Source organism: Lygodium microphyllum, chromosome 8 (assembly GCF_053477565.2).
Source record: "Lygodium microphyllum isolate KBCC chromosome 8, Lygodium_microphyllum_v1.1.10, whole genome shotgun sequence".
NCBI lineage: Eukaryota > Viridiplantae > Streptophyta > Polypodiopsida > Schizaeales > Lygodiaceae > Lygodium > Lygodium microphyllum.
The window spans coordinates 161,235,857-161,245,655 of NC_141142.1; the positions used below are offsets into that span (position 1 = coordinate 161,235,857).

At 43.3% G+C, this 9,799-nt stretch overlaps 1 protein-coding gene across 2 annotated transcripts; it reads left to right on the top strand.

The window, feature by feature from the left end:
- Positions 1-3,295: 3,295 nt before the first annotated feature.
- Positions 3,296-8,110, top strand: LOC148033078 (uncharacterized). 2 transcript variants are annotated; one of them, XM_087683811.1, is made up of 4 exons: positions 3,296-3,539; positions 3,641-7,015; positions 7,097-7,221; positions 7,334-8,110. In XM_087683811.1, exons 2-4 carry the CDS (start codon positions 6,839-6,841, stop codon positions 7,593-7,595), a joined length of 564 nt encoding a protein of 187 aa, XP_087539937.1. In that variant the 5' UTR covers positions 3,296-3,539; positions 3,641-6,838; the 3' UTR covers positions 7,596-8,110. The 2 variants fall into 2 exon arrangements, with proteins under 2 accessions (XP_087539937.1, XP_087539936.1); XM_087683810.1 differs by having other exon boundaries at positions 3,641-7,221.
- Positions 8,111-9,799: the final 1,689 nt, after the last annotated feature.

Sequence of the window (9,799 nt, forward strand, 5' to 3'; positions counted from 1 at the left end):
ACGGGTAGCAATCATCGTGTGCTCTAGAGGGTAAAAATTAGTAGGGCAATGTACTATGAGAACAAATGCAATTGTAGTAGGGTTTGTGTCAACAAAATGCAAATCTGTCCAAGCCTCTTCCATAATAGAATACTTTCTTAAATCCTTGCCACCTTGGACATGAAGATACAAGAACATGTGGGTCGCTTAGGACATACTTGGACTCTTGATCTTGATTCACGTATCGTGAATGTGGACTCCCATAATTTGGCAATGACAACATACTAGAAAGGCAATCTAGGCCATCTTCAAAGGCTTACATATAGTGATGGTAGATCAAGCATGCTTTATATTATTGAGGTCTATCATTGTGTGGGCTTATGCTAGTGGCAAGTCTCACCTTCAATAATAATGTAAATTTTCAAACCTTTGCTCCCTGTCTTTGATATCAAGTTATAAGAACATGTTAATGGCTAGTTCCTATAAAGGCTCAATCCATGGAAGAGTTTATTACTAGACAAGGTGACATTATTCTCAAAGAGCTAGAGCATTGGCTATAGTTTGTATAACACTTGAAGGTATAGAAGAAAAATCATAGTTCTAGCATGACTTGGTTCTTAATTCTCGTGAACTATTTGACATGGTATGTTTTTAATTTTAAGTATTATAATATATATCTTTTTGTTGATACATAAAATATCTCATTTGTGTAGGCAAAATATAATGAAGAGGGAAACTTGGAAGCAAGAACATTTAAATGAAATGGTTTTGGCAAGGATAGTGGATGACATAGATTATCTTAGGTTGCAAAACTTAAACTTTGTAATCAAAGCCAATATCTGATAGCTTTGAGCCTATCTTGTATATGTAAGACAAGCTATGAAATCAGTTTGTGGCTAAAAGTGTGTTTAACACTCATCTTATAGTAAAAAAGCTACTTTTGTGGCAATTTGGACCCTTTACCAAAAAGAAGATTTCCCCTCAATATTAAATATTAAGAAGAAATAATTTTAGAAAAATGACACTAATAGTTGGAAAAGGAAAAAGAGTCATAACAAGCTAGGGAATGTATGTTTCTATGTCCACTTTTAAGATAAATTTCATAAAAAATGTGAAAAATTTTAGTGCTTTTAATGAAAACCATCTCAAGAAAAACTTTATTAGGTTAAAACTTTAATGGAAAATACTTTAATATATGTGACAATATCCATTTCCATTTAGAGAATTGCAATTGAATACAAACAAGTGAGTTTTTCGATATCTCTAAATAGCATTATTGAGTTGTGTTGTTTCGACCAAATTTCATGTACTTTTGAAAATCCAATTTTTATGAATAACAAAGTTTTACGTGAAACTTTTCCAAACCTTTTACTTTACTATCTAACAATATTAGTAAAGTCCCATCAAATTTTAGTATCATATGGACATATTATCTCAAGTATACTAAAATAGGACCTAAGCCACTTAAGTAATGTCCAACCTCTTTTGTGGCAAATTACAACATTAGCATCAACATTGCACTTGACCTTCGCAAAATACACAAAACTTTGGACATGGGCTTCTTGATGTGTGGGTAAGCTCGAGTATAGATGTCCTCGTAAGTTTTCTAGAAGTTTAATGAATGTCTCTATGTGGCCGCATATGAGCTTAATCCCTTGCAATGGAGGATAGAAGTTTTTCAATGTCCAGCATCTTCACAATTAGCAATCCTCATGTCTACATCGATCCAGAAGCAATCCAGTCTCAGCCGGACAAGCTTTTCTCCACCATTCTTCATTTTCCTCTTGCACACAAGAACAGCCCCTTAAGGGAGAGAGAGGGAGGAGAGAGAAAGACTAGAATTGGCTCTCTTCATTCAGGCCACCATTGGACGGGTGAAGACAAGCGATATGATCAGCAGAGAGAGGGAAGATCGGGGCCATGATCGGTTGTGTGTCTGATGCTTGGATTCTAAAGTAGCTATTTTCCATGTGTTATGCAAGATGCTACATGTATTACACAAGAAACTATAGGATATATAGTGGATTAGTAAAAAATGTGGAAAAAAGTGGAGATACAAACTTAAGAGGTGCCAAACAAAAATTACTCCATTATTTTTTTGGGCCACACCTTGGTCTCTTCTTGCTAGTTTAGTTGTTGCTAATCATCACTTGCTAAGTTTTAGCAGTTTTTATGTATGGATGCTACTATTTATGGCAACTTGTGAAATTGATTCCTCTAGTAAATTCTTGATGCCCTTGATAGCTACCTACCTTCACAATTTTGGACTCTCACGGTTGCTTGGATAGCTACTCTTTTTGAGGGTTCTTGAATTATGTTAACAAATATAAATGATGCTGTGAAGAAACCACCCACTAGTGGACAAGCCCTATAGCATGCCAACTTGGTGACATAAGAGGTACCTAAAATTAACATGGTGATCATTGTATGAAAAGCTATCTTTTGCATGTGCATGTGTGTGTGTGTGTGTGTGTGTGTGTGTGTGTGTTCCACATTGGAATGTGAACTGAGAGAGTTATTATAAACTGTTCCACACCATAGAAGCAAAGTTGATCAACAAGCTTCACTTGCCCCGTAATGTAGCTTTGTGAGATAGCTTCTTCTAATAGTGAGAAGTTGCACCAAAGTGGCTTAACGTACAATAGACACTAGTATCCATCATGTAAAGTGCATGCACTGTGAGGGCAACATTTTACGATCTTGGTGATATGCTTCCCTTAGAGAAATGGTGTGCACTATAGCCATTAATAAGCAAAGGCTCCACGAGGATATTGATAGGAGCTAAGATGGGATTCTTTGCAAGTTATTAGTGGCTTGCATCCCAATGCATCTTGGGGGAAGATTTGTCCTTATGGCAGTGCAATCAATTAGGGAATTCACGCAAGGAATTGCCACTGATTGATTCATCCTTTACACACAACAATTATAATAAAGGAACGACTTAGGATGCATGATGGCCATTAGCATGCCTTGTTATCACCTAAGGGTCTAGTTTGTTTCTTGACCATATTGCAACAGCTTGAACATATCAAGATGTCATCAATGCAATGGCATCTCATGGTGTTCATGTAATTCTTTCTTCAAGGTATTGCAACTCTTTGGATGTCCTCTGGAGTGCTGGGTAATGTCGAGAACATTGCAACCTCAAGAGGGGTTGGCGCTCTTAAGAGGGGTTCTTAAGATTGGTGGTGGAAATTCAAATTCCTGTACTTTGGAATGCTAAAAGTATTTGTTTACTTTGGCACGGAAACGGGCATGTTCCCTCGAGTTTTGAAAACGAAGTACGCGCGTTTTCAGAGAGAGAGAGAGAGAGAGAGAGAGAGAGAGAGAGCGAGAGAAGCCTTCCCGCGCAGGAACTGGAAAGAAGCAGAGATGGTTGTTGCTCCGCTCGTGGCTTCATAGGCGCCGAGGCTACAATACTTCATACATTTCACAACAATCCGAGCATGTGTGATCGAACCATCTCCTTTTAACGGCAGCAGAAGCATTGCAGCGTCTGACGTTCATCGCCCTTGCGGCGCAGGCTTCCTTCCTTTTGGCTTCCCATCGGCTCTAGCAAGGTCAGATTATATAGCTAGGTTAAATTAGCAGGTCTGCCGGACCCCGGTGTTATGTGGTTAGTCCAGTGTAGTTAATTTATGCCATGTCTGAATGCTATCAGCTGTATATGTTGCCAAAAATTTCGCCATGTTACTCACAAGACTAGCAAGCACCGGCAAGAAAGGGGACTGTAGCAAGAGAAGATGAGTAACCTGAAGTATTCAAGGGGTGGGATTGCAGAGAGGAGCTCAGTCACAATGTCAAATTCTGTGCACTTGCAATAGCTATTCACCACTAGTGAGGCTAAAGCATGAGGAAGGGGGACTTCCTGGCACAATCAAAAGGGGGACGCATGTTCCGCAATCAGGAAAGGGGGATCGCAGCAACTGCAGAAGGGAAGGGTCGAAGAGAGGGAGAGTACTGGTAGGTAACTGTAAGCTGTTTGACCTTCTACTGAGTCCAATCTGCAGATATGGGGAGCCATTTTACTTGTGATCAATGAAGTTACAGGGGATATTGCAGAAGATTTGAAAGAGAGTCTCAGAGAGCAGTCCTCTCAATCTAACATGATGGACTTTCCGGTGAATCTTGTTTGTGGCATTTGTGAGTGCAACATGTTCGTGCTGAATACTTGGCTTGTCTGAGCCCGTGCCTTCGGTTTTAGTTGGAGAAAACACAAGAAAATCCCCTAATTTCTAGCAGAGTTTCTTTCAACATTAAGAGGTCAGTTTCAGCCCACAGACGACCAGCTCCGATAGGACATATTCATTTTCTGAAAGTCATCACCATTTTGCAATTTTGCCAATCCTCACATATAAGACATACCAAGATGCCCTTCAGTCCTGGAGTTGTGAGGAAGTATGACAGTCTTTTCTATTGTACGTGTTAAATTAATGAAATACATGCTATTCATTTGAATACAGAGTACATATCATATTCGACAATGTGCAAATTGCGTGGACAACCTCCAATTGTTTCAAAAGCTAATTTAGCACTCTTTTGAATGCCTCAACGAATTAGCTGATCCCAAGTAAAGGGGAATTAGGAATGAGACGGCTATCATCGATCGGCCCGCTGCTATTCCGAGGTTGTATCGGGCTTTGGCCAATAATAGTTGTAATCGTGAGATTGTGTCTGAGCTCTCAGCACACAGTTGATAATGTGCAGCTCCTTTGAGTTCAATCTGCAATCACTGAAAGAGCAGCTTTGGCCAATAATAGTTGTAAACATGAGATTGTGTTTGAGCTCTCAGCACACAGTTGATAATGTGCAGCTCCTTTGAGTTCAATCTGCAATCACTGAAAGAGAGCTGCTCTCTTCTGAGGTTGTACTGGGCTTTGGCCAATAATAGTTGTAAACATGAGATTGTGTCTGAGCTCCCGGCACACAGTTGATAATGTGCAGCTCCTTTGAGTTCAATCTGCAATCACTGAAAGAGAGCTGCTCTCTTCGTCCTTTTTTGTCAAAGCAGTACAGTTGAAGGGACCGCAAAGTTCAGTTCCTTAAAAGGCTAGAGGCATTAACATGCTAAAATGCTCGAACCCAGGGGCTGGCATCCAAATGTTGGGGTAGGAGTAAGTCAAAGATACCAATGCCGTCATGGAACTGATTATCATTGTGAGAAGCCGTAACAGTTCGGGGCTGCCTGCAGCTGCTGACTGGGGCCATTGCAACATTCATTGCCGCAGTGCTGGAGTACGTTGTAGTTGGTGAGAATGAAGCAGGCAGATCATCGAGCTGGAAACTGCTGGGAATGACATGCATCTCATCGTCCTGACCGGTCCGTAATAACCAGCTTGTCGATGTAGATTCGGAGCGAATACCGGAGTCATGATCATGATCATCTGCAACAGGCGAAGCATGAATGTGATGGTCGAGCTGGAAGGAGGGGTTGTGGCCAGCGGCCAGAGCATCATCGGCACCGTCTAACAGCACAAAGCAGGATGATTTGGACGGCTGAGAGTCAGACTTGTGATGATCGTTTTCTGCGACATTAACAGGCACGAGATCGCTATTATAAGTGACTGCATCAAGGAGGTTGGGAGGCAGTTGATCAGCAGCAGTGTCTAGCAGCCATCGTTCGGAGTACTGATCATCACGAAAGCCGGCTGACGTTTCATGATCGGTTATATCTGCAGGAGCACCCCGATCATCATTTGCAACAGTAATGACCGCATCGAGGTTGGGATCAATGTGAGGCAGCTGATCAGCAGCAGTATCTAGTAGGGCCCATAGTTCGGAGTAAATTTGGTCAGCACGATGAATGCCAGCTGCCATCTTGTCGTCAAGAACTGTATCTGCAGCAGCGCATGGACCTTCATCGTCTGTAACATTACCAGGTGTGGGATAAACGTCAATGACTGTGTCAAGGAGGGTGGGATCGATCTCAGGCAGGTTGTCAGCAGCAATCCCTAGCCGTGGCCACTGTTCGGAGTACTGATCGTCAGCTGACATCATGTGATCAGGAAGTACGTCTGCAGCAGCGCCTGGGAAATTAATATCACTGACCGCATCCAGGAGGTTGGGATCAGCAGCAGTATCTAGCAGGGCCCATAGTTCGGAGTGCTGATCATCGTGATGAATGCCAGCTGCTGTGCTGTTATCAGGAATTGCATCTGCAGCAGCGCATGGATATTCATTGTCTGCCAAATTGGCAAGCATGAGATCACCATCGACGACCGCATCAAGAAGGTTGGGATCATTGTCAGCCAGATTGTCGGCAGCAATCCCTAGCTGCGGCCATTGTTCGGAGTACTGATCGTCATGATCAATGCCAGGTGACGTCATGTGACCAGGAAGTACATCGGCCGCAGTGCCTCGGAGAGTAACGCTTTGAAGGTCATCAATGAGGAGTACATCTGCATTGGTGTCTTGATGCGGGACTCGGTACTGATGGCCAGAATGAGTAATGGCAGCTGGCGCGGTACTGCGGCTTTTCAACGAGCCAGAATTATTAATGGGGCTAATGATACTATTGTTGACGGCGTACTCCAAAGGTGTTGACTGTGGTTCATCAGGTGAATCCTGTATGAGCTGATGATCGTGGTAGAGCGGCGGCGGTTGTCGCTGCTGCTGCTGCTGCTGCTGAATTATATCGCCCTGCTGCAGCTCATAAAAATACAAGGGGCGTTGAGGCCGTGCGACGCCTGGAGATTGGGGGCCTGCCGGCCAGGCACTTGATGACAATAATAATGATGATGATTGTCGCAGGTGTGCCTGATCCAGCTGATCGCGACGAGCGGTACTGCTATAATAATGATGGGGCGCAATTATAGCAGTACTCTGCTGCTGCCGATGCTGGTCAACATCATACCTGCACATGTGCTGCTGCATCCGAGGTCGCTTGCAGGGGCTGGTGGGCGGCGCTGGCTCCTGCACACGCTCATATTTTGTCCTGCTTATAGGATATTCATCAGGATGCTCAGATGATGAAGATGGCGGGAATATATTGTTAGTTTGCTGCAGGGCGTTGGGGCGGTGCTTCATTGATGAGGAGGTGGTAGCAGTAGTGGCACTACTAGCTGCTGTGATGATCTTCTTCTTCTTGCTGCTGAGGGTGGTCATGGTGGTGGTGCAGCTGCTGGTGCGTGGTCGGTACTTTCCGCGAAGAGAACCAGAGCCGGAGAGGACGAAGGTGTTGGAGCAGGCTTCGCAACAGAAGAGGGGCTGGAGGCGGAGCGACTTGCCCGAGGGGTTGTTCAGGTAACGGAACTTTGTTGTGGTTGTTCTTGTTGTTGCGCTGCTAGTGCTGCTGCTGTTTCCGGCGGGTGCATCATGATGATGATGAGCGGTAATAGGAGTACATCGTGGGCAGGGCGGGCTCGGCTCCAGGCTGCGGAAATGCTGGCGGGCTACGTCGGCCACCCAGCGTGGAAGCGACGCCAGGGGTGCCGGTAGCTCCATCGACACCAGTATGTGCTCGATGTCGATATCTTCGAGAGTATTACAGTCGGCCATGCATGCACCACAGCGATACGATAAATCTGCCAAGGACTCGGGAGGAGGAGGCTGACGTGCAGGATGGTGGCTATGCTCTGAACGTGATCTGTCTCGTTGGTGGATGGTGGCTGATGTAGAATGCAAGCGCTCACCGCTGCCTGGTGATGGCGATGATGATGATGTGTGTGTGTGTGCGTGAGAGGGCGATTCTCTGTGTGATGCTCGTTTCATTGCAGAAGGAAGACGAGTCTGGACTCTGGATGGAGGGCAATTTACATACAAGCGATCTTTCCAGATGGCCACCTGGAAAGAGCCATCTACGTGGAGCGCGACCGATCTTACGTGGCACCTCCAGGCCCGTCGATAAATCTGCACAATATATGTACTTATGTATTTATTAGTTGTGGTCTTTTTACGTTCTGGAATCTGATTTTCCGGAATATGTATTACCTGGTCTTATATGTACTTCTTTTGGTCTTCTTTTTGGGTGGGAGGGAGCAGGCAAGCGAATGGCTAATAAACATAAAACTCCTTTTGGCTTTGCAAAAGCACTACCATTCATAAAATTCAACCTTTGCAAAGTCTCTTATGTATCCATGTGAGGATGATAGTCTAGAGTCGTTATGAGATTGACAAAAGGACACATTCCTGGACTCCCAAAGTTGACATTCTTAGGTGCATGAGACACATGGGCCATCATTCCACGGAATTTACTTTCTGTTTTGGTTGCATCATTATAACCATTTTCAGCATACAACACCATAAGCCTCAACTTGTTCAAGCTTGGTAGGGAGATCAACATTGTGAGTCTGAATCCGTCCAATATCTACCGTGAAAATCATACATTTGTTAAATTTAGAGTCAAGAAGCAATAGTACAACAAAGATCAACTGTCTCGTGCAATTAAAGCAACTTGGTATTTGCACTGTAATTCACTTGGTGGCCTATCTTGCTTAGGTGATGGTCATGATGACTCCATGCTTGATGAAGTGGAGGGTTGGGCCAAAGCATAATAGCCATGATGCATAGAAATGCAAAGTATTGATTCCCTCACCCTCTCCCTCCGTCCCTCCGTCCCTCTCTCTCTCTCTCTCTCTCTCTCTCTCTCTCTCTCTCTCCATAATCCACATCTAATGTCCATAGCCTCTAGTTCTAAACTCAAAGGTTTGATTTAATGTTGCACCATGGTTTTACTCTTTAGAGAAGCAATATATCATAATTAGGAAATTTGTTTTAAAAAGAGCAAAAAGAGTTTGAGCACTTGCAAGGTTACATCAGAGGCCAGTTACTACTAGTGTATGGTAGAAATGCTCTCTCTCTCTCTCTCTCTCTCTCTCATACAACACCATAAGCCTCAACTTGTTCAAGCTTGGTAGGGAGATCAACATTGTGAGTCTGAATCCGTCCAACATCTACCGTGAAAATCATACATTTGTTAAATTTAGAGTCAAGAAGCAATAGTACAACAAAGATCAACTGTCTCCTGCAATTAAAGCAACTTGGTATTTGCATTGTAATTCACTTGGTGGCCTATCTTGCTTAGGTGATGGTCATGATGACTCCATGCTTGATGAAGTGGAGGGTTGGGCCAAAGCGTAATAGCCATGATGCATAGAAATGCAAAGTATTGATTCCCTCACCCTCTCCCTCCCTCCCTCCCTCCCTCCCTCCCTCCCTCTCTCTCTCTCTCTCTCTCTCTCTCTCTCTCTCTCTCTCTCTCTCTCCATAATCCACATCTAATGTCCATAGCCTCTAGTTCTAAACTCAAAGGTTTGATTTAATGCTGCTCCATGGTTTTACTCTTTAGAGAAGCAATATATCATAATTAGGAAATTTGTTTTAAAAAGAGCAAAAAAAGTTTGAGCACTTGCAAGGTTACATTAGAGGCCAGTTACTACTGGTGTATGGTAGAAACGCTCTCTCTCTCTCTCTCTCTCTCTCTCTCTTTCTCATTTTTAAATGATAGTGATACTTGAGATTACGATCTCACATGATCAATTTCATGCCTATGATCTTAACAATTGGTTTGATTGTTTCTAACACTATAATTCCAAGCTCTAGACCAGTTCAACTGGATTTGCCATGCCAAAATTCATCTCCAAACCTTTTCCATCCTTAGTCCTCTACTATGTTTACGTAGTGTTGTATGTCAATGTTAATATATGTATATAGACATGTAGACATAAAGACCACTCACATGTTATTTATGTTGTAGTGTCACCATTGATGAGCGAGCTCTCAAATTTTTTCCATTTATGAACCACATTTCACATTCTTCCTCAAACCAAATATTGTGCATGAACCACCTTAATTTATAAGGGGTTAACCTTAGTAATAAGGT